This window comes from Dreissena polymorpha, chromosome 2 (assembly GCF_020536995.1).
Source record: "Dreissena polymorpha isolate Duluth1 chromosome 2, UMN_Dpol_1.0, whole genome shotgun sequence".
Classification (NCBI taxonomy): domain Eukaryota; kingdom Metazoa; phylum Mollusca; class Bivalvia; order Myida; family Dreissenidae; genus Dreissena; species Dreissena polymorpha.
Window position 1 is genome coordinate 57,388,496 of NC_068356.1, and position 25,426 is coordinate 57,413,921.

The 25,426-nt window shown below is 35.9% G+C and overlaps 1 protein-coding gene across 1 annotated transcript; it reads right to left on the reverse strand.

Annotated features, from left to right (window-relative positions):
- Window positions 1-623: 623 nt before the first annotated feature.
- Window positions 624-15,044, reverse strand: LOC127869750 (uncharacterized protein PF3D7_1120600-like). Its single transcript, XM_052412410.1, has 12 exons — window positions 14,351-15,044; window positions 13,554-13,707; window positions 13,122-13,317; window positions 12,020-12,035; window positions 9,396-10,762; window positions 7,646-7,754; window positions 7,017-7,168; window positions 4,896-5,016; window positions 3,803-3,877; window positions 2,742-2,974; window positions 1,031-1,181; window positions 624-637 (listed from the first exon to the last, which is right to left on the reverse strand). Exons 1-12 carry the CDS (start codon window positions 14,448-14,450, stop codon window positions 624-626), a joined length of 2,688 nt encoding a protein of 895 aa, XP_052268370.1. The 5' UTR covers window positions 14,451-15,044.
- Between the last annotated feature and the right edge of the window lie 10,382 nt (window positions 15,045-25,426).

Sequence of the window (25,426 nt, forward strand, 5' to 3'; positions counted from 1 at the left end):
TGGGGTTTTTCGCCATATTAACAGCATTTCAGTCATATTATGTCAGTCAGTTCACCTACTTACACTGTTCCTACACAAGCTAAGTCTTTTTAAGAGGGTTACCGGTATAATGTGCACATACTTAATTTATGACAGTGAAGACAGCTGCCCTACCTTCAATCAGAGGTAGGGGGAAAATGTCTGTAGAAATATTTTCATGACTAATCCCCACACAAATTATGTGGACAGGCTGGGGCTCTAACTCTTGACCACTGGATTGTCTGTCAGACACTCTACTGTCTGTCAGACACTCTACTGACTGAGCTTACAATATTGGCAAATTTCATACTAGTGCATTGATTCTTGAAGGTTTACAATAAGACTGCAGATCGTATACTTTCTCTCTACTTTCATTGTTGGTGTTTTAATAATGTATGTCCATGACAATAGAACACTGCAATTTTTTTTTAATTGTATCAACCAAGCTAACCAGGCTCAGCGCCATATAAATAATAAACTGTACATATTTAAGGTGTATCAATGAACTTATATCGATACCATAAATCCAGGCAGAATTGCATTTCCTAAGATTCATGCAGGTGTGTTACTACTGAAGGAGCACATGTTAGCAACACTATCACTGGTCACTTCTCAACATCTGGACAAAAAAAGATAATAATTTATATTTTAACTAAAAAAAAATGTTTTTAAGTTCATGAAGAAATGACAAGGTATGGACCAGACCCATAAACAAATCAATTTTTACTTTTGACCTCTAAGTGTAACCCTTACTGTAGAGCTCGGACCTGTGTCTTGCACGTTACACACTGTCTCGTGATGGTATTAATTTTTAAAAGTTATTTCAAAATCCATCAAGAGAAGACAAAGTTATTGACCGGACATGAAAAATATACCCTATTTTTAGCTTTGGCCTCTAAGTATGACTTTGACCTTGACACTAAGGACCTGGGTCTTGCATGTAACATATCAACTCATGAAAAGTGACCTCTTTATGGTACTTGAGAAAATTAAACTGAAGTCAGTATCATACCGAGTCCATAGTTCGTCCTGCTCTGTCTGTCATGGGGGTTGGTGGCATTGGGCTGCCCCAGCAAAAGGTCGCCTTCTATCTGCATTAGTTCACAAGTGGGATCTACTGGCTGGTTCAGAGGGTTCACATTTGAGTTCTGTAATGCTAATTCCTGTAAAACACCATGGACTGATGCAATAACACTTTACCTTCTAAATATATTGAAAATAGGCAAGTCCAATTTTAATTTTGCAACAGCCCATTACTAGTTTTAGGGATTTCACTCCTAAAATTGACACTGGAAATTCTGATATGTGAGTCTGTCATCAATGTGGATCCTGGCCAGATGCACAGACTTGCCTGGCTCTATAATGGTGGCAAAGCCCTAAAGATATCACCATTGGGGCCTAACAAGAAATATTTGTAAAATATATATGCTATGCTAGCATCAACAAATTAGTCACATTACACTGAGTTTAAGCTGCCAATTTGGGATCACCAAAACCTTTTTTGGTCACTGTGACCTCAAACTAAATAGATCATCTGCATGACCAAACTCACTGTCAAATATAATTATTAACTGTAGGGCTAAGTGTTCTCTAGCTATGTCAGAAAAGGTTTTATAGTAAAGGTCACTGTGACCTTGAGCTTTGACCTACTAGCCTCGAAATCTACAGGAGTCATCTAATGGTCATGACCATCCTCCCTACCTAATATTGGGACTGTAGGAACCTAGCTTTTTCAAGTTATTAGTCGAACAAGGTTTAAAAGTAAAGGTCAGTGTGACCTTGAGCTTTGACCTACTAGCCTCTAAATCAATAGGGGCCATCTGCTAGTCACAAACAACCTCCTTACCAAATATGAGATATGTACTAGTGTAGATCCAAATGTTCTCTGGCTATAGGCCTCATATGGAACAGTATTTAGCAAAAGGGAGATTCAGCATTGGTCAAAATTAGCCTACGAACAGTCAATCGGGACAATGCTGTTCTCTTATCATCAGAAAGGTTTGTACATCATTATGGAGGAGTATGAAAACAATCAACTACATGTCTCAGATGTCTGAATGCCTCTTTTCCTAAATCATGTCTCATACTGTGGAATCGTTTATTTTCACATGTATCAAATTTTCGTGACAATGGCTAAGACAGTTTCACATGGACTAAAAACATTTCATGAAAGGCTGATATCAAGGGATGTGTTTGTCAGAAACACAATGCCCCTTTTTGAGCGCTTTTGACCCATATATTTGACCTTTGACCTTGAAGGATGACCTTGATCTTTCACCATTCAAAATGTGCAGCTCCATGAGATACAAATGCATGCCAAATATCAAGTTGCTATCTTCAATATTGCAAAAGTTATGACCAAGGTTAAAGTTTGTGACAGACAGACAGACTGACAGACAGGCAAAACAACAATATACCCCCTCTTCTTTGAAGAAGAGGGCATAAAAAATACGTAATGTCTGTATTACATTGAAAACAAGGTATAGCATGTGATAAAATATTCACTGTTATATTTAATAAGAATAAGGCAATGCAGTACTGCTATTACTTGCTAGCTTAAGCGCTGTTATCAGGAAAGACATTCTTGTAACAATCTAGACTAGACTTTTAATTTTAAAAAGCAAGTGACCAAATAAGCAAAACACTCCCAAAACAAACAACTTTGTTTTCAATTTCTTCAAACCAAATGATTCAAATAAAATCCCAGTAATTGTAAGTAGTACCTTCTTAGCTGGTACCACTTTTCTCTCCACCCGATGAATACTAGCTTCACCAAAGAAGGCTGAAACAGAGACGGTCGGTTTCGCTTCAGTCAGTTTTTTGGCTGTCTCAACCTTCTTGGCAGGCTCTGGTTTGGATGCATTTGTGTCTTTTCCAGGGCTCCTGCTTGCCAAGAACTTGTCCATAAACGTTTTCTTAGGTGTCGGCTCCAGAACATCTTCTTCTGCGTAACCATCTGTACATAAAAAAGCAGTTCGTTTTCTCATTTCTTATTGAAATCAAGGTGGCAGTGTCACTTTGGTAGCAGGGGTGTAACATTCTCAGCCGCTCCCCATGGCAAGTGAACAATGCTCTCGGGCAGCTTGATTCCTCTAATGCTAGTTTGACAGCGCATGTACATTTTTCATGTGGAAAATCATAAAAATGGCATTTTAAAACATAAACAATTGAAAAATTACAACTTGATGCGACTTTGTCTTTTGGGAAATTAACAATAGGGAAAAGAAAAGATTTTACACAATACCGAAAGAACAATGCTTGTGACAAGCCCATCATGTCTTTAACTATGCTGACATACCTGACCCCCAATGTGGACAATCTTCCTTCTTCCAACCAAACCTAACTTAATCCCACTACCCCCGAATTTGGACAATCTTTCTCCTGCCATCCAAACCTAAACTAAATCCCACCACCCCCAATGTGGACAATCTTTCTCCTTCCATCCAAACCTAACTTAATCCCACTACCCCCCAATGTGGACAATCTTTCTCCTTCCGTCCAAACCTAACTAAATCCCACTACCCCCCAATGTGGACAATCTTTCTCCTTCCATCCAAACCTAACTAAATCCCACTACCCCCCAATGTGGACAATCTTTCTCCTTCCATCCAAACCTAACTAAATCCCACTACCCCCCAAAGTGGACAATCTTTCTCCTTCCATCCAAACCTAACTAAATCCCACTACCCCCCCAATGTGGACAATCTTTCTCCTTCCATCCAAATTTAACTAAATCCCACTACCCCCCAATGTGGACAATCTTTCTCCTTCCAACCAAACCTACCTGACCCCCCTACATGGACAATCTTTCTGGATTTCCTTCTCTTCTTCTCCTTTGGAATTGGATCTTCATCCTCATCTAAAAGGAGAAATACCATTCTATAAATACATAGATCTTATTTCTATTACTTGGTTTCCTACCATGATGCTCTGCATGTATTGAATTTCATTGAAACAGAAATACTTTAAATCATGTCACAAAACACTGGTAACTCATTTTTTTTATAAATAGATGAAGATTTCTTAACTGCTCATAGCTACTTGAGTAGTGATATTCAATCATTAACAAGAGATGTTTGTATTGTGCGGAAACCAATTTCATGATTAAAGCATCTATAACTTTGACCTTTGACCTGATGACCTCAATTTAATAGGTATCATACTTTCCACCAAAGTAACCATGACATTAATTTGCATAATCATAGGTCAAATCATTCTGAAGTTATTGTGTGGAAACAAATTTCCTGTTAACAGCCCTTTTGATGTTGACCTTTGACATGTTGATGTCAAAATATCACTTTTTCACCCATGTAACCAGCATACCAATTAAGATAATTGTAGGTCAAAGCATTTGCTAGATGTCATCTAGAAATCTAGATACAAGCTCATTTTACCTTTACCTTTGACCTCAAAACAAAATGCGTCTTCTTTTCCTTCCATGTAACCACTTTACCAATTTGCATGATCCCAGATCAAAGATAATAAACTAGCACTATAACAAATTACCTGTAATAAGACCGCTTGACCTTCACATTCACCTCAAAATAAATAGTACCAATTTTCATGTTCTTAGGTCAAAGAATTCTCAAGATATCTAGCGGAAACAGATTAACAGTGACAAACCCCTGTGACCTTGACCTGGTGACCTCAAAATTGATAGACGTCTTCCTTTTCTCCCAAGTAACCATCATACCAGTTTGCATGGTTGCAGTTCGAAGCATTCTCTAGATATTGTGCACAAACCAGAGGTCTTGGTCTGACCGACAGACAAATGCTAGCAGCAAAGACATATATCCTCGCTTCTTTGAAGGGGGCATAATTTATATGTAAAACATCTAGTATCTACTATAACATTTTAATTATAAACTGCAGCGTACCTAAATCAAACAGTTTAGGTTTCTTCTTTCCTTTTTTCTTGAGCTGCGATTTCCTCACTATCACCTCATCATCATCTTCATCATTGTTATCAACATTGATCACTTCTTCATCACTGGAGATCTGATTAGGATAGTCAATACAAAAAGAGGTATATAATCATTAAGATGCATCGCCATGGGAAATATTAATTAATACAATGAAGGTGTGAGCTCAAATAATAATGCACCATATAACACTAAATTCTGGGGCAAGAATATTTTGTTTTTATTTTATTTAGTTACTTCTTGAATAATAATATCTGAAACTTATTTAGGGTTAGTAAGACTTCATATTTCAAGAATGTCTTTACCATACAAATTTTCAATATATCTTGGTTAGCATAAAAAAAACGATTATTATGATATAAACTCCAGTATACATGCACAGTCATTACATGCATGTTGGCTGTAAGCTATCAATGTTTACAGCATATCAGGTATCACAAGAGATGTGTTTGTCAGAAACACAATGCCCCCTACTGCGCCACTTTGGAAAAAAAAAAAAAAAAAAGACCTTTGACCTTGAAGGATGACCTTGACCTTTCACCACTCAAAATGTGTGCAGCTCCATGAGATGCACATGGATTTTTTTTATTTATTTTTTTTACATTTGACCTTGAAGGATTACCTTGAACTTTCACCACTCAAAATGTGCAGCTTCATGAGATACACATGCATGCCAAATATCAAGTTGCTATCTTCAATATTGCAAAAGTTATGACCAATGTTAAAGTTTTTGGACAGACACACAGACAGACAGACGGTCAAAATTTGTGTGCGTATGGAAAGGCCTTGTCCATATACACATGCATACCAAATATGAAGGTTATATCTCAAGGGACATAGAAGTTATGAGCATTTTTCGAAACCTAAACGCAGATTTTGAAACCTAAACGCAGACCCTTACTTCAAGGTCAAGGTCACAGAGGTCAAAAAAAATTTGCGCATGGAAAGGCCTTGTCCATATACACATGCATACCAAATATGAAGGTTATATCTCAAGGGACATAGAAGTTATGAGCATTTTTCGAAACCTAAACGCAGATTTTGAAACCTAAACGCAGACCCTTACTTCAAGGTCAAGGTCACAGGGGTCAAAATTTGTGTCCGTATGGAAAGGCCTTGTCCATATACACATGCATACCAAATATGAAGGTTATAACTCAAGGGACATAGAAGTAATGAGCATTTTTTCGAAACCTAATCGCAGGTTTTGAAACCTAAACGCAGACCCTTACATCAAGGTCAAGGTCACAGGGGTCAAAATTTTTGTGCACATAGAAAAGCCTTGTCCATATACACATGCATACAAAATATGAAGGTTATATCTCAAGGGACATAGAAGTTATGAGCATTTTTCGAAACCTAAACGCAGATTTTGAAACCTAAACGCAGACCCTTACTTCAAGGTCAAGGTCACAGGGGTCAAAATTTTTGTGCGTATGGAAAGGCCTTGTCCATATACACATGCATACCAAATATGAAGGTTATATCTCAAGGGACATAGAAGTTATGAGCATTTTTCGAAACCTAAACGCAGATTTTGAAACCTAAACGCAGACCCTTACTTCAAGGTCAAGGTCACAGGGGTCAAAATTTTTGTGCGCATGGAAAGGCCTTGTCCATATACACATGCATACCAAATATGAAGGTTATATCTCAAGGGACATAGAAGTTATGAGCATTTTTCGAAACCTAAACGCAAAGTGTGACGGAAGGACAGACAGACGGACAGTGCGATCACTATATGCCACCCTACCGGGGGCATAAAAAGGTCACAAACACCCATTTCCCCTGCCAAAGGATCATTTTACTGAAACATGAAAGGCCAGGTGCTCACCTTCTAATTACCAACTACTTATACTCCAAGTTTGACTTGAATCATGTTAATATTTTTGCAGATATGCTCTGGACAAACTTTTACAGGACGCATGCATACACAGACACTTACCTTTACCACATAAAAATACAAAGCGCAGGTTAAATGTTAGCTCTGGTTTTAAATGTGTGCAATTATCGGAGCATGTAAATTAAACCAACACAAAAATATATGAGTCTACAGTGCCAGCACTGGACACTCACCTCTAGTGTTTCCTGCTGTTCCCGGATGAGGCTGGGCTCCACCGTGGGCTCCACCGTGGGCTCCTGATTGCCAAGCCTGTCAGACATGTGCTTCAGCGTATGTGTCAACTGTTGCAGTTCATCCCAGAACTTGTTGGTGCCATGAGGAATATCTGCAATAAGCATTAGCCCAATAATTGTGATGTGCAATGTGATAAGGGCAACCTGTTGGATTCATATTTATATAAGGCAAGTTTTGATAAAACCAACATTGCTTCAGCGACTAGTGTTGACCAAGATCAGCCTGTGCATCCATACAGTCTGGTTACTTATAAGGGCCCACACCATTCTCTGGAAGTCTCTGAAATGCTTCATTAGACATCTGATAGGCATCAATGACCTAATAGTGACAAATGTGGACTCTGACCCAACAATGTAGATGCACAAACTGATCATGATCCACCTTGATCTCATCGTCCACAATGTTAGTTTTGATGCGTGACATAGACCATATCAATTTGCAGATATTTCTGATTGATTAGTTATAGATTGCAGGTTATACAAGTACACATGTAGAAACTCCCTGTCTCTATCCTCATGTCTAGCTACATTTGCAACACTGTATCACAAGTTAAAAACCTGGCACCAACCTTTCGCATCACCATCCTGCAAATCAGTGGCTTGTTTGATCAGCTCCTCTGCAGCTGTCTGTATAGACTTAAGGCTGGTAAGTCGCACAGCCATCTCCTTCATCAGGGCCTAAAATGGGCAAAACTGCGTATTTATCTGGGATTTGTTCATTTAGATCTTACACTTACTCTGTCAGATTTAATTTTGTACAAATGCAGGCTGTCAACAAGCTTTCGACAAAAATTTAAGAATAAATAATATAATGGAAATTACAACGTAAATAACAGTTTTTTTTTATGATGGCCACAAAAGTTCGAACACACACGCGCACATGCATTAAGTTGAATATTTGGCAATAAAACTGTGTTTAAAAAGTGACTAATAAGCTCTTTTTATTCATTTAATAGGAGTTCACCTCCTATATATGTACATTAATAACAATTTGTATTACATGAACTTGCTTTAATCTTGACAACAGCACCAAATGCAAATGCTTTCTGATATGTTCGTCCTGATCAGCATGCATAATAATGAAATACATGTTGTATACAAGCTCATCAGGGCCAGGCTAATGAATAATTTAAGTAGCCTACAGGGACCATTTTGGCCCAAGTTTTCAGTGAGAGTATTTCTCTCATTTGTCAAATTTTGGTGAGAGATTTTAAATGTTGATGAGAGATTTTATGAAAACCATACAATTTCATTATTTGAATATATTCTATAAAAATAAAAGAACAGTTTGTTAATAAGCTGATTTTGGGGAAGACGTTGGGCTTGTTGTATTGGAGAAAAAAAGTGAGTGGTAAAGTTTTTTTCGGGGAAACATTTTACTCATCTTTACCATATATCAGAAGACAGATAATGAACACACAATTTGATTAATGAATTAAAATGTGTGAAAATAATCACGATGTTGTACATAAACTGTTACAAATTACAGTACTACACACACATATTTACAAAATTAGACTTCATATAGCTTCGCAGGCACTATGAATATGATAAGAAAACTCACTATCAATAAGAAACATAATCAAATAAAGACTTGACCTTGTTTCAAATAAATGTGTGCATGATTCAACCTAACCATCATCAATATAGGTATTCCTATCACTTAAATAGTCAATCAAACGAATGTTACCGTTCTGTATCATGCTATCTAATATTTTGGTTGAACCCATCGTCTGCGTGTATTTATCGACTTTATTTTCGGTATCACCGTCAAGTGATTGTGTACATCATAATTAAAAATAAGGGAATTCCCTGATGTTTGGTTGCGCAATACACAGTCACGTGACAGGGTATTCCTCAACCGGAAGTTGACATAAATAGCCTCTCTTGATCAATGAACGACGTTGTTACAAGCACGCTTCAAGTCAATGATCTGCAAAGGTGGGTGATGTGCGCACGCATTTCTTTGTCATTTCCGGAAAGCTACAACCAAAACCAGAATAAGCGATACACGATAGTCGTTCGTTAAATGGAAACATTTCAGGAGCGTTGCTTGTTTTGCTGAATCAGTCTATGACTTGGTACGATTGCTTTTCGGACGCGAATCTACAATTTTTACTGCTGCAGATTTGAGTGCGAGATTTTCTCTCATTAAGTCAATTTGTGTGCGAGATCTGTCATTTTTGTGCAAGATATCGCGGAAATCGCGCCTCAAAATGATCCCTGAGCCTATATATGTATGTAGACCTATGACAATGCTGTTTATATATATAAAAAGGTATTTTTTGCAGTACACGGCTAACTTAACTGCACACTTACATTATTACCGGAGATCTGGTCCTGTATCTTGCTGGGGTGTACCTGCTCCTCAGTCATAATCTGTGTCTTCAGCATGTTGCCCAGATTATCTGTAGTCTGGGCCTCCAGCATGTTGCCCAGATTATCTGTAGTCTGGGCCTCCAGCATGTTCTCCAGATTATCTGTAGTCTGGGCCTCCAGCATTTCGTCCAGATTGTCTGTAGTCTGGGCCTCCAGTATGTTCTCCAGATTGTCTGTAGTCTGAGCCTCCAGCGTGTTCTCCAGATTGTCTTTAGTCTGGACCTCCAGCATTTCGTCCAGATTGTCTGTAGTCTGGATCTCCAGCATTTCGTCCAGATTGTCTGTAGTCTGGATCTCCAGCATGTTCTCCAGATTGTCTGTAGTCTGGGTCTCCAGCATGTTCTCCAGATTGTCTATAGTCTGGGCATCCCGCACGTTTTCCAGATTGTCTGTAGTCTGGGCCTCCAGAATTAACTCCAGATTGTCTGTAGTCTGGGCCTCCAGCATGTTCTCCAGATTGTCTGTAGTCTGGGCCTCCAGCATGTTCTCCAGATTATATGTAGTCTGGGTCTCCAGCGGGTTCTCCAGATTATCTGTAGTCTGGGCCTCCTGTATGTTCTCCAGATTGTCTGTAGTCTGGGCCTCCAGCATGTTCTCCAGATTATCTGTAGTCTGGGTCTCCAGCATGTTCTCCAGAATATCTGTAGTCTGGCCCTCCAGCATGTTCTCCAGATTATCTGTAGTCTGGGCCTCCTTCATGTTCTCCAGATTATCTGTAGTCTGGGCTTCCAGCATTTCGTCCAGATTATCTGTAGTCTGGGCCTCCTGCATGTTCTCCAGATTGTCTGTAGCCTCTGCCTCCAGCATGTTCTCCAGATTGTCTGTAGTCTGGGCCTCCAGTGTGTTGTCCAGATTGTCTGTAGTCTGGGCCTCCTGCATGTTCTCCAGATTATCTGTAGTCTGGGCCTCCAGCATTTCGTCCAGATTATCTGTAGTCTGGGCCTCCTGCATGTTCTCCAGATTGTCTGAAGCCTCTGCCTCCAGCATGTTCTCCAGATTGTCTGTAGTCTGGGCCTCCAGTGTGTTCTCCAGATTGTCTGTAGTCTGGGCCTCCTGCATGTTCTCCAGATTATCTGTAGTCTGGGCCTCCAGCATTTCGTCCAGATTATCTGTAGTCTGGGCCTCCTGCATGTTCTCCAGATTGTCTGTAGTCTGGGCCTCCAGCATGTTCTCCAGATTATCTGTAGTCTGGGCCTCCAGCGTGTTGTCCAGATTGTCTGTAGTCTGGGCCTCCTTCATGTTCTTCAGATTGTCTGTAGTCTGGGCCTCCAGCATGTTCTCCAGATTGTCAGTAGCGGCCACCAATTCTTAAATATTTTTTTTATAAAATTATCGCAAATGGTGACAATGTCAACAGACAGCATGAGCACTGCAATGTATCCACATAAATATTAACAATAGGGCCCAAAGGGCCCTGGGTCGCTCACCTTAGGAAAAGGTCAAAGGTCACAGTGGAGCCATTTACAGAGGACCACTAATGTTGTCCACCAAATATTGGTAGAGGACCTCTAGATGATGTTATACATCGAATTAATATGAAAGCTCTGGGACTTGTAGTTTCAGACAAGAAGATTTTTTAAAATTGAATTTTGAAAACCTAATCTTTGACCCCGTGACCTACTTATGCAACCAGTCAGAACCATTTGAACAATTCTGCTAGGGGACCACCCAGGGATCATTCTTTTTGAGTTTGGACAAATTCCTATTAGCGGTCAAGAGAAGAAGACTTTCGTTTGAAGTTTTCCTTATATAATTCAATGTAAAATTGTGACCCCCAGGGCGGGGTCAATTTTATCCCCAGGGGCATATTTTGAACAATCTTGGTAGAGAACCTCTAGATGATGCTATAAACCAAATATCAAAGCTCTGGGCCTTGTAGTTTTAGACAAGCAGATTTTTGAAAATTGCATTTTGAAAACCTATTTTTTGACCCTGTGACCTATTTATGCAACCAATCAGAACTATCTGAACAACTTTGGTAGGGTACCACCTACGGACCATTCCTGTGAAGTTTGGTCAAAATCCAATGAGCAGTTTCAGAGGAGATGTTTAAGTAAAAAATTTGATGCACAACGGACGACGGACAAAGGCCGGTCACAATAGCTCACCCTGAGCACTTTGTTGGAGTTATGCTCCGGATAAAATTGTTTTGGACGGGCGGACGAAGGGCATTTCTAATATACCCCTTGCCTTTGGCGGGGGGATAAATAAACTTTTTCAACATGAACTGAAAATAAACTCACAGACACTATTGAATGGTTTCATCTTATCTCGTTTTTGAAACATAACAAAATTCAATGATTTTTTTTTTCAATAAAACCGAAAAGGATAATTAGAATATAGAACAATGATGTAGCTATAATTCAAAATATGCAAAATATCACCTTTAACTTAATCTTGAGATTTTATTTAATGGTATATTGATTTTGTGCCTATTTTAAGCAGCGTAAATATACAGCAGGAAATTATCATACCTCAATACCTACAACATTATGGGATATTTCATTTTTTGTCTAAGATTTAAACCATGCAACAATGCATTCAACAGCATGAACTGTGTTTACCTGTGTCAGCTTTTCTCTGTAAATTTATAAAAATTTTATTAGCCAGTTCTAAAGGCGGATGCTAGGTAGTTTCCAACAATCATATTTCATGTAGTTGTGCTTAAAGGGAGATGTGCCGGGTCAAGCAGGTTTTCTCTGTAAAATCATGAACAGATCGATTTTTGTAACACTTATGTGTACTTTTCACTAAACTCTACACTTCAAACCCTCCAGGAGGAAGTTTTCAATTAATTTTACCGGACCTGAAAACAATCCGCTGAAGAAATCCCTATACAAAAATACATTCTACATTTAGTGATCATTCTATATTTAGCTCATCGCTGAGCTTACTATTCATGGTGGCCCAGGCATTTTGAAACAAATGGCGACGTCGATAGTCAGCAAGGTACACCGAATGCGTATTTTGGGTGAAGTGATCACATGACAATCCAAAAACCACCACAGCTTTACGTGGGAAATACAAAAATAGCTAACCTATGCGCGTCGGATAGGATAGAAAACACCATTTATATATCTTTTTTTGATAAAATATTGGTTTGAAATATTTCGGGTGTAAATCAATATTTGAGCTTCAAATAATGATATTCAACTGACCCTTTTCACAAATCTGTTCCATTTATCAATCCTGCACATCTCCCTTTAAAGCCATATGTCAATGGACTTTGAAAACATCTGAGGTGGTACTTGGCATGCAAACTTTAACATAAGTGGTTATGCCGACGTGGACACCTACACTCGGGTGACTAGTATAGCTCTCCTTATTCTTCGAATAATTGAGCTAAAAAAATGACATTTTGTGTTCTATTGTGTAATAGAACTATGTGGGGCACAATGATATGTTTACTTTGTAAATAAATAGTAATTTCTGTCAAGTAAATAGATTTCAAATCATAAATGTTTATGAAAACAAATGGCATAAAACAAAAAGAAGTGTTCAATTTGCTTCTTAGAAACGACAGAAATGAAACAATGAAACAAACTGAGCCTACTTTCTCAATGTGAGTCTGTTGTATGAGCCTGAATCTCAGATCGTGGGTCATTTCTATATATCCTTCCATCTTCAGAAGAGAAAAAAAGAGTAACAAGCTCTGAGTGTACATACCTCCCAAGGCAAATCCTTAATGCCGTAATCATACAGTAACTCTTCACCTTGTGGAATATCTTTAGCAGCAAACAAGCAAAGATATGGCCTTTTGTTGAACTCCAGGGTTTTCATAACACAATTTCTACCTTTACCACCGTGGTTCACCAGACGACCTAGCCGAGGCCCAACATCTAATTCACTAGTAGCATCCATACTATATAAATGAAAATTGTTTTAAAAATAAGAATTCTTCCAATCACCTGTGCTCAAATTGGCACATTTGGGAGATTATTATCCTAGTGGTCAAAATGTTGTGGAAAAAATTGACTTCAATCACTTTCTAGCAGATATTAACTGGTAGAATATTTTTTTTTAATTTCTTTTTTTGTTCTGAATATTGCGTTATTCAACTTTAAAAGTTATTTTTATTACAACTTCTAACATACTTACCACCACCCTTTCCTTTTATATTGGAAGAAGTATCTAAACACGGATGGTTCACGTTCTTCACGTTCTTCCCCTTCTCTTTCTGTTATCAGTTCGCCGGAATAAATCATTAAGAAATCTCCTTTTGTTCTATTTATTGTTGTTCTAACACCAAGACCTATCAAGCAAAACAAAAACAAAAACAATTATATAAACAAGAGGACCATGAAAGCCTTACATCACTTACCCAAGAACACTGCTCTAGTTTAATCAAATTCAAAGGCAAATATTACACATGGTTTTACTACAACTTGACTTACTTTTTGACACTCAGTTTGGTACTTACTTTGACCAAAGACCTATAAACTATAAGGATACGCAACTTCTATATAGAAATAGAACAAATATCGTAAAACTTCACAAGGCAGAACGAGACTGCGAGAACGGAAATACTCAGATGTTTACACTGGCCGCCATTTTGTATTAACACATGATTGGTCGCTAAAATATTTTACAATTTTGTTTCAACATTGCTTATATGATCTGACAAAACTTCTCCCTGATTTGCAAGTGTAGTGAGAGCCCTTTAGTTTAATTTACTTTAATTTCTCTGTCTACACTCTCTGGATAACAATTTTCAAGTGTCTGAACAGCCAAAATAGAAAATGTATGAGTTTGAAGACGACATGTCTTCTATGTATTATAGTTAAGATTTTTGGCCTGTCTAGAGATGTATGGTGGCCAATGTATATACATGTACACAGTTTGTTTTGTCTAAAATATGTTCCAGTTTATTGATAACATAAATCAAAATTTAATACCTTTTGGTGGTATATGTTCAATAACAAAATCTTTGAGGTCCTCCCCTGAATCAATGCAGTCTGCTGCCACATTCTCCTGTTTCTTTCTTCTTGGTCTCATTTCCTGAATATATTAAATAATGTTTTTTCCACAAGCAGTCTTCTGACTAACCAACTATATACATATATAATATATATATAAACAGAAATATCGTCAGAAACGGGGTATCTGTATCAAACCATGATCTGGGTTGTCTATGTATACTAAGATATGTGGTAAGTTATGGGTCCTCAATTTCAATATTAACCCTTGCTGCGAGGTTCTATAAAGGTACGGGATATATAGAGTACCCCGCTAAAATGAATGCCATTTCTATACACTATCGGACCTACTACAAGCTTTAATATGGTATGACGGTTTATAATCCAAAGATTTTGCAGTTGTTTAAATTGACTGAAAATAAATTTCATTAATAAACCGTGTTATGGATGGACAGGGGTAACATACATGGGTAAAAGTTCAGAAAAGTGAAAATACTGAAATTTCAAGCTGGGGGCCGCAGGGCCCCCGGTGGGTACAGGGCAACGCCCTGGCTGGGGGTTCAGGGGGCCGGAGGCCCCCGGAAGTTCCTGGATTTTAGCATATCGGAGTGCAATCTGAGGCCTTTAAATATACTTAAACACTGATAATATTCTCTACATTTTGAAGGTGAAATAGATGACAACACTATAAATCAAAGGTTCAAAAGTTAGAAAAGCAGAAAGTTGATCTACACAATGTCAATTTATTTTCACAATCAGTAACTGTAAGATGAGAAAGTTACTAATCACCCAAAAGTCCCTTAAAATTGACAGGATCTCAAAAATATCTACTGAATCGTGTCTAGGAATGATTTTTCTTTTCAAAAACACTTTTTGTTTTATCAAAATCCGTCAATGCAATCAGAAACAGCAAAGAGTTTCACAAAATTCTGCGTAAAATTTCACCATGACATTCCTGACGTCCACGGACGGATGCACGAAACCGGTAGTTTTTAGCAAATTTTCACTAATTCCTTCCCGAAAATATCCAAAAGCCACATACCTTCGAAAGATATGTCCATTCTCTTTCGATATGATGCGGTTACAACATCGAGCATCGGACACACAATTCACATTTGCGATATTAACAATAAATATTCACTGTTTGACGTTTGGAGTCGGCCATTACTTTTTCTAATGGGAGTAAATAAATAACGTAATCCCATTGGTTGTCAAAATTAATTCGATTGATTCGGCAATTATCATTGTTTTCTTAACCAATGGGATGACGTTATTTATTTACTCTGTTTAGTGAAGATAACAACAACAATTTGACCTGCCGGTCCTTGGACGTCAGGAATGTCATGGTGAAATTTAACGCAGAATTACCACCCCCCCTCAATTTTCTCCTCGAATTTATGCGATTTGGAAAAACGGCCCTGACGAAGATCGGAAATACGGAATTCCGTCATAATACGGAAATCTTTTATCCATGAACATATGAAAGACTGATCGTGACATTTCAACTACATGATTTCACGATTCGAAAACAAGGAAGAATCGTGAAATTGTGAAATCATGAAATTCTGAAAAGAAATAGCTAAATCACGAATGAATGAAATCGAGAAATTAAGAAATTTTGAAGTGAAATTGTGAAATCATGAAGTTGTAAAGTTTTGGAGAGAATTTTGTCAACAAAACTTCACTATTTCACGATTTCGTGATTTCACTCCAAAACTTTACGATTTCGTGATTTCACAATTTCGTGATTTCATTATTTCTTTCAAAAACTTCTTCTTAAGCACATGCCTACATTGCAATCATCCATTTTCAAAATGGCGGAACTTCCTGAAACCCGTAATTATTTAGAGGTTAATAAACAGCTACAGTGTGCCGTATTTAGTAACATATGTAATGTTCATTTATATACACTGCCAATATGATCCTTTTTAACAATCACTCTGTGAAATATGTAATGATATATACCCCATAAAACATGAAAATACAGAATGTATTTTATATACCCAATAAAACTTATATACAACTGCTTGAACTTGTGAGGTTTATATAGGTTAAGAAGATGTTTGCATCACTTGATGACCACAGATGAAGGATAAAAATTGTGTGCACACCTAATCTAACCTAGCAAATAACTGGACCTCTCTAATGAGAACATACTCCTTACCACATACACACTAAAGAAACTACACTTTACTGAAGATCATTATTCCATCTCAAAAATAAAGCATTCCATCTCATGTATACACATAATATTAATAAACCAATAGCAATAAGTGTCAACAACACAAAACTTAAGATAATAAGATGCACATTCTGAAATATTGCAGAATCCATGCTGAATTCACAATGGCTGTAAAACCACTTCCTGTTTGCTTACAAAGACCCCATAATTACAAAGACCCAACAAAGCAGCATTATATATATTTAATTTTATGTTCTTATATAGACCCCATATTAAATATAGGCCTCACAAGAAAGGTCTGAAAACGACGGGCACCCCGCAGATCACGGTATGTAGTTGTATATATATATATATATATATATATATATATATATATATATATATATATATATGGCATTTGTAATTTACATATATTTGGAAATACACAATAATTATATATCGCATATGTATACTATATACGATTCCGTTTAAAATAAAATAAAATATAGAAACGTTATCGCACACCTATGATGACTAAATGTGCTTTTATTTGTGAATTGAAACCTCGAAATACATAAATGAGATTAAGGGCGACCCGAGTTTAAGCAACGTAAATTACTGCGCTATAATATTGAACAAAAAAAAGGCGCGGGAATGTGTACAATACAAAGAGTTCACCGGCCCAATTTTATTAAATATACATTAACGAATATGTTATGAGATTGTAAATGGTATTAAGAACCGAGCACGTTTTGCTATTGAGTGTTTTTCCCGATTTATTGTTGAACTATATTAATTTAAATATAAGCCAATCGGCCTACTACAAACATTCAAGATATAATAATTAGTAGTAGAAGTATTCGAGTTAAGAGACCCCATGCAAATTAATATCCATCAATTTCCGCAACAATTATCAGTTTGATGTGACGATAATCTAGCATGTGTTACAAATGCTGTCGTTATTTAACAACTCGATTTGTATCTAAGAACAGAATTTAAATGTATAAATAACTGTAAATCATTGTATTTATTATTTTAATAAGAACATAAATAAATTTTGTATATAACTCGCCGACGGGAATTAGTTAGACGTACATTGCTTATACATCTTCTCATTATTTATACACACACAATAACATTTATCTGTCAACAAAAAAATTGGTTAGATTTACAGCCACTTAAAATAAAATCTTAACACAAAAAGAGAAGTGCCGTCTGTTCGGAAGTGTGTTATGACCGTACAATATGATTTATTTGTTTAATAAAAAAAATATGTGGTAAGAATCCGAGCACCTAGGACTATAAAACAACAGAACAGCTACGAGAATTTAAATTCCAGTTAGAGCATAATTTGCTTTATGTTATGATATATGTATAATATAATATAACATTTTAGCAGTATAGTTCTTACCCCGCACGTTTACAACGACAGTCAATATATATTTATTTAATGAATCAATATTAGAACGTTGGAATGATGATATACCGGTTAATAAAATACTAGAGACTCGATCTGTGAAAAGGGGTTTAATGTACATATGCGTAAAGTGTCGTCCTAGAATAGCTTGTGCTGTCCGCACAGGCTAATTAGGGACGACACTTTCCACATAAACTCGATTTTTGCTTAGAAGAGACTTTCGTTAACGAAAAATGTCATAAAATCGGAATGTGTCGTCCCTGATTAGACTGTGCGGACTCCACAGGCTAATCTAGGACGAATCTGTACGCACATGCATTTAAACTCCTTTTCACAGAGCAGGACTCATTATGTATTTGCTTATATTTATTTCAAATGTTACGAATGTGCATTTTCCTGTTGCTCATATGGAATAATAAATATAATTCAAAGTTTTCAAAGTATATCGGCAAGCAAAACATGGTAACTAATTGAATAAGGGCATATTTGAAATGGCAAAATATCTTCATGTATCTACTTTAAAACGTAAAGCATTTGGTGTAAACTTTTATGTAAAAATGAGATAATTAAATAATAACTTGAAAGAACAGTATCTTATTAGTGTTCACAGTATATAAAACAATAAAGATTTGTAATAAGTTGTGAGCTTACTTATGTCACAAATATCAAACAAACAGTAGTCGATACGATAAATCATAGTAGATATAGTGAAAAAGAGTTGTGAAATGAAAAATCGCCAGTATAGGGTCAGTAACATAAAGGTGGGATTATGATAGTGATAATGATAATACTAATAATGATGATTATATCAATCACGGTGATAATGATAGTGATGATTATACAGCTAGTAAGGGCAAATAGTACGATAACACTGAACATTAGGCGTGGTGCCTAAGTCATAAATCTACAAATTCAGTTTATTTTACACGCTATGGCATTTCCTATGTATATTACATACATGCACATGCACTTGTGTAGTGATTAAAAACTATTGCAACATCCGTTTCAAAATTGTATTATGATTGAACGTACGTAGGTCCCCCTAATATAAATAGGGTACTCGCCCATCGAAAGTTTGGGAAGGTAACCGTAGGGAAACTTTTAAGCGATTAAATAGTACGATTATACGTTTTATCGAATTCAGTTCATACAATTGCTAAACGCTAATGCGTACAACTCTTTATGATTGAAAAAGTTTTATAAAATTAAACAAATGTCTATATTATAGAACTATTCCGACAATTCGTAGAAATTCTGATGGGTATTTAGGCCAAACAATGTTATTAATTTCCACTTACATAGACAAAAAGAAGGTGAGATAGGTCGTTAACTTGTGTTTACTATTCAATTGAATAAGAATTATTTATTAATATACAAATGACATGAATTCAACTTTCAAATCTCTGTATAATCTCTTTCGTCACTTGTTGGCAAATTACAACTATTAAATTTAGATAATATGATCGCAAAATATACAGCTGGTTAATTAAGTGTAATAAGCAAAAAATGATGAAAACTTAACATGGAATACCAAAATAAAGTTTGGGGTTTGTTGGGGAACCAGTAACGTGTTAACCTCTTATACTCCTCGTAAAATTTGTGATAATTGATGTTTTTAGGGTTCACTAGAAATAATGTTTTATCTGTCTAATTTGCAAATGTAATACTTTATGTGTATTAAACGTATTATAAACGTAAATGTTACCATTTGATATATGTATATAAAGTTTTAGTGTGTAATAGTAAAAGTAATTACCAGTAATTGTGGCAAAAGTAATCTTCATGTACCTTATTTTGATACAACCTTAAACGATATGTATCTAGTGTCTTGTATTATTTTAATACTATTTTAATACCCGATATGTATCAAAAATAGACACAGCGTTTTTAAAGAAGACAGATAAATAAGCATGAGATCTATCAAATTCAACAACAACATTTATTTCAGCAATAAAGCTTACAATAAAGCTTCTAGCATACAATAGTAAATTTCTTTTTTAGATATATTCCGTAATGGAAAAAAAATACTGATTGATACTGCTACAAAAATCAAAAAGTAAACTCACTGATCGCCTTCCCTAAATAAATCTGTAATTGTTGTTACTTCGAACTTCTGTTTTGAGAAATAAAATTTTGTGAACTAAATGCTGTTACAATTTATGTACTGTTTTATGTGGCCTGTGAAACAAATTAAAAAATATTCTGTTCTGTTCTATAAATATACCTCTGGTTCAGTTGATTGTATTTATTATTTGATAAAAGAGTCAGCAAACTATTAAAATAAAATTGGTAGATTTTTGTATAAGCGTTTACACGCCAAATTCGATTTTTTAAATGCACGGAATAAAATTCTCATTATATTATTTATTTTAAAATGAGCAAATAAAAAAATATAGAAATGTAATTATAATTGTATATTTGGTAAAGATATTTCATTCTCCATTTATGTAATACCACTTATGATGTTGTGGTTGTTGTTGTTATAAAACCACTTGTTTACAACGTATTTAATATAAGAGAGACGGACATACTTTATTAACTTATCGTGTTAATCAGTTTTCAAAAATACAATTTGAAGATCAGACGCAATGGTAATATCGATTCTTTAAGCATTCTTACGTGATTTACATATCATCAAATATTTTATGAAAATATTAAAGTAATGTAAAGCTGTGTGATTTAAATCAGAATGAATATATATAACATATTCCTGTCAGTTGATATACTTTACAAATGCTTTTATTTGCCTTTATATATATACATATCAACAAAAAGAGTTAATTAATAAAGTATCAATTTATTAAAAATATTAAAAATACAGCGTCAGTAAATGACAGACCCAGCATATCCACATTATGCGTATAATCCTCATAAGCTCTCAACGGACCTACCACTGGGTTAATGCATTTTTTTCCTGTGCACCTGCTAGTTTTGATCACCGCTGATAATGATCGCTGCTCTTTGACCACAGCAGGATATCAATGAACGGGGATAATACACAGGATTGGGGCCAATAGTGAACCCAATAAAGTACATTATTGTTGTAACTATGTACTGCATAGCTATTGAAGATTGCAAAATGGGTCTTTTGAACTGGGATTTATGTGTATTTTACTGTAAGGTAACTTCTAAATGATTTTGGGGTTTCAGATATAGTTTTATATTATAACAAAATAAGTAGTTCTTTGTCGTTTAAGAACATGTATACTACATATACAATATTATCACATTCTATATACACTTATACAATTACTATTACAATTCATGATTTTGCGATATGTTGTCTGAGGAAGGACATTTGTTGCACGCTTTAGGATTTTTGCATCCTCTTTAAGTATGAAAATTTAGATTTTTGCATCCTCTTTGAGTTTCACAGTGAGTGATCGACTAACAATGCGATTTACTTTTCGACGGTGTGGTCGACTGACTGCGCGACTGTTTATGTAAGCGAGTGACTGACTGTAAGAATGTTTGAGGGACGGACTCACTCCGCGAATGAACATGCGATTTACCGTCCGTTCCTTCGTTCGTCAGTGCGTCCGTTCGTTCGCACGTCTGTTCGACCCTTCGTTCGTGCGCCCGTCCGTTCCTGCGTTCGTCCGTCGTTCCTTCGTTCGTGCGTCCGTTTGTTCGTTAGTCCGTTCCTTTGTTCATCCGTCCCTTCTTTCGTTCGTCTCTCCGTTCGTTCGTTCTCACGTCTGTGCATCCGTTCGTTCGTAAGTTTGTTCCTTCGTTCGTCCGTCCCTTCTTTCGTTCGTCCGTCCGTGCGTTCGTCCGTCCGTTCATGCGTCTGTTCGTCTGTTCGTCTGTTCCTTCGTCCGTCCGTCCCTTCTTCGTTCATCCGTCCGTCTGTTCATTCGTCAATTCGCTAATCCGTCCTTTCGTTCGTTCCTTCGTACGTCCGTCCTTTCGTTCCTTCGTCCGTCGGTCCGTACGTTCGTGCGGCCCTGTCGTTCGTACATAACATAACATGAACTTTGTTCAGTCTGTGCGTCAATTCACCTATCAGCCTTATCGTTACTGTCTCTCATAACGCCTCACTGTGGTGTGGTCTTATGTCAAATATATCTATCTTGGTCTGATGTGCGGATGTAGTATCTTTAAATGCGGCACATGTAATACAATAATTAATTCAAGCACGTACACTTAACAAAAAAACACGATATTTCTTTATTTCCGTTATCAGTTTAAAAATGATGGTATTACTAAACAGTAAAACAGATTAATGCACTTGGACGCTAGATGAATAATGTTATACAATTATTCTGGGCAAATTTATTATTTCAAAACATTTTTAGTTGGTGATGTTATTCACGTCCAATAAATATATCAGTTCTTCTTATCAATCAGATGCCTGTTGTCTGCTACTGTTTCTTATCATAATTGTATATATTACAATACACCATCAGCGGCCGAGCACAGAATACTGCGCTTGGCCGCACATTTTTGTTGTGTGGATTGCACCAAATTAAAGGTTTTGCTTTTTTTATAAATATATCAAGCACGTAACAAAAACAATACGATTTAATGTAGCATTTTGCAAAAGTAAAGCGCTTTATATATAACCAGGTTTTATTATTTCTTTCTGGTTGAGTAAAAAAAATAAATAAAAAATGTATAACATATAATATTTGTGGCTTATTTATAAAAAGAAATAAAATGAAACACTTGATGTTTTATAATTTTGTTAAGTGCGCGTGCCATTGAACGTTAAGTTAAGCGAGAGATGGGAATTAAATTACCGTACACATAATTAAGAACTGAAACTATTCTGTCAGCTTGATTTATTAATCATGTTTCATCGCGCCAATATATTCATTATTTCAAAAATTGTGTATAAAAGCAAAACGATTACAAATTATGTCCGAAACCCAGCTTTTCACATAAAATGACCTTGAACATAACGCCAGCAGACCCGATTGAATACACTTCATTTATTCCAATCAGGTAAATAACAAATACAATAATAAAACATGGGAAGTCTACACTGTGTATTAGCAACCTGCTGTGATGATCCCTATCTTGTCAGCTCAATACACAGGCACCTGGCTACCGTACTGGAAAAAAAAGGATTAACTGCCAAAATAACTGATTTCATTTATTGCTAAACTGTTGTGTACATTTAAAATTAACAACGAGAATGGATCAATATCACCGTTGCACATTTTTATTAATTTCACAGTAATCTGTTCTTTAAATAGTGATAGCCTAATTAAAGAAGGCGCTAATAAAGAATAAAGTGTGAAGGTGGATATTAAGAAATAAGATCCATTTTCGCATGACACTGGCAGTATAGAATGTATTCTTATATAAATAATACACATTTAAGACATCGATAAAAGATAAATAAAACACATTTGAATCTCTAATTTCTTCAAAAAATAAGCACGTAGTCACAAATAAATAAGATACGTTTAAGAAACAGATAAAAATATGTATAAGATACATTTGCATATTTCATTTCTTAAAAAAAAGCCTGTGAATCTGAAGCAATACATTTATTTCTGACACATTATTCTAAAAGTCGACAGACAACATAAGTTCAAAGAGGGAACCACAATTAAATAAGATCCATTTTCGCATGATACTGGTCTAACGAATTTTTCAAACATTCAATTAATAGAGAGCAATATCTGGCTGTCATCATCGAACCTAAATTTGGTTGCAATGGAAGTCAAAATTGATATGTAATGTTTTGTTTTTCAACTTCTTGCTCCAGAAAATGTTGTTTATTTACTTTCTCCATGTACATTAGTTAGTCCGTTTTAGCGTTATGATTAACTCAACAATAATGGTGAATTGAGTGTTAAAGATTTTTATCAAAGTTGTAACATTATGCAGTTCATAAAGAAGACGTTATACGAAATCTAGCAAAATAACGGCGCACATACATTTCACTTAACAAACGTAGTAGGTGTACGTTTCGGAGGCTACTGCGTCTGACTGCACTAAACTAATTACAATGCTTTCAAGCAATGATTGTTAAATTATATTTGTTAAAACACACACGGCAACATGAAAAAACGTCTTTTCATAATATGTAAGCTTTCAGTCTAGCGCCAGCAAATAAAAAATACCAAAAAAATCGCGCGATCTATATACTTATACAAAATATAAGTACAATCCTATCACATAGCAGGATTTCGGTGACCGGTTGCCTTCGGTATTATGCCGTAAGCCGACGCGCCAACGTCCTGCACTATCTCTACAGGCTAGTGTACATAACATGTGACTTATAATTTAATAGTTGTGCAATATAACTGTTAATGCATTTCCTTACTAACCTCTGTGTATCTATATCTATCCAGTAGTCGAACTCAAAATATCTAGAGTAGGGCGTACCAGTATGCATTTGTACATAATAAGGATGTTTCAAGTTATGTCAATATTGTTTCAGTATATTTTTATACTTAATTGTATCATGACATCAAGTTATACTGAAGTCGTAATTCTGCGTAAATTTCTTGTTCTGTACAGTTTTTGAAAATTGTTTTTTTCCATAGTAACGCAGTAATGGTTAGGAGAAATAAAAACTTGTTAAAACACTGTCATTTGTTAGACTTGTACTCGCGCGTTTCTGTTATGTTTTGCAGTCAAACCCATGTGTTGCTGTCGTGCCATTCCAGTGGTGTCACGAGATTTCGTCAAACTACAAGAATGCGACAGCACGAAGAAAATACCAGAACATTGTGCTCATAATTTTCATAAGACAAATAAATGATTTTTACTTTTTCCATTCACCTATATTTATACTCGAACTGTCATTGTTATTGATGATGTTTGCTTACAGTTTATACTTAACGATTGTTAGTAGCATATATTACAATATATGTTTGTACTGACCGTATATTTTAATAAGACTATGCCAAATATCAAGTTGCTATCTTCAATATTGCAAAAGTTATGATTTTGACCCATATATTTTACCTTTGACCTTGATGTTTTTGTAAAAAAGTGTGACATGTGCATAATACACCCCATTTAAAATCAATGGATGCAATGTACAAAAGTACATTATTCACAGGGAGCTAGAGACAGACAGATTTGGAAACTAAAACAAGCAAATTCGTTGACAATGTATAAAGGGGGGCCTCTACCACGCTATTTGAACTGTCGAAACATGAACTGTTTTGTTAAAAATGCCCAAATTACATTGCCAGTTATAAATTATAATTTATTTGTTTTTGTTATTAATTGTTTTCTATATGTGATTGAAAATGCTGTGTTCAAAATATCATCCCAAACTGACAACTATTTATCGGGAAACGCATTCTTGAACATGAAAGTGATCCTCTATGGGTAATGATCCGGTAATGGTAACTTGACTGTATCTACTACAACCCTAATTCCATATTCATTTGACAGTCTTTCAGCTATCAATTGATCAACAGTTATACAATCATCGTAAAAGTAAATAAAGTGAAAGTAGAAAACTTTGAGAAGCATATAAGCACTAAACTTTATCAAAGATGTGTTA

Excerpts from the sequence above, each read along its gene's own strand:
- LOC127869750 (XM_052412410.1), bottom strand. The coding sequence starts at position 14,450 with ATGAGACCAAGAAGAAAGAAACAGGAGAATGTGGCAGCAGACTGCATT. Across the intron at positions 5,017-7,016 it reads AACAGCAGGAAACACTAGAG|ATCTCCAGTGATGAAGAAGT; the intron begins GTGAGTGTCCAG and ends TATCCTAATCAG. Across the intron at positions 1,182-2,741 it reads AAGTGGTACCAGCTAAGAAG|GAATTAGCATTACAGAACTC; the intron begins GTACTACTTACA and ends GGTGTTTTACAG.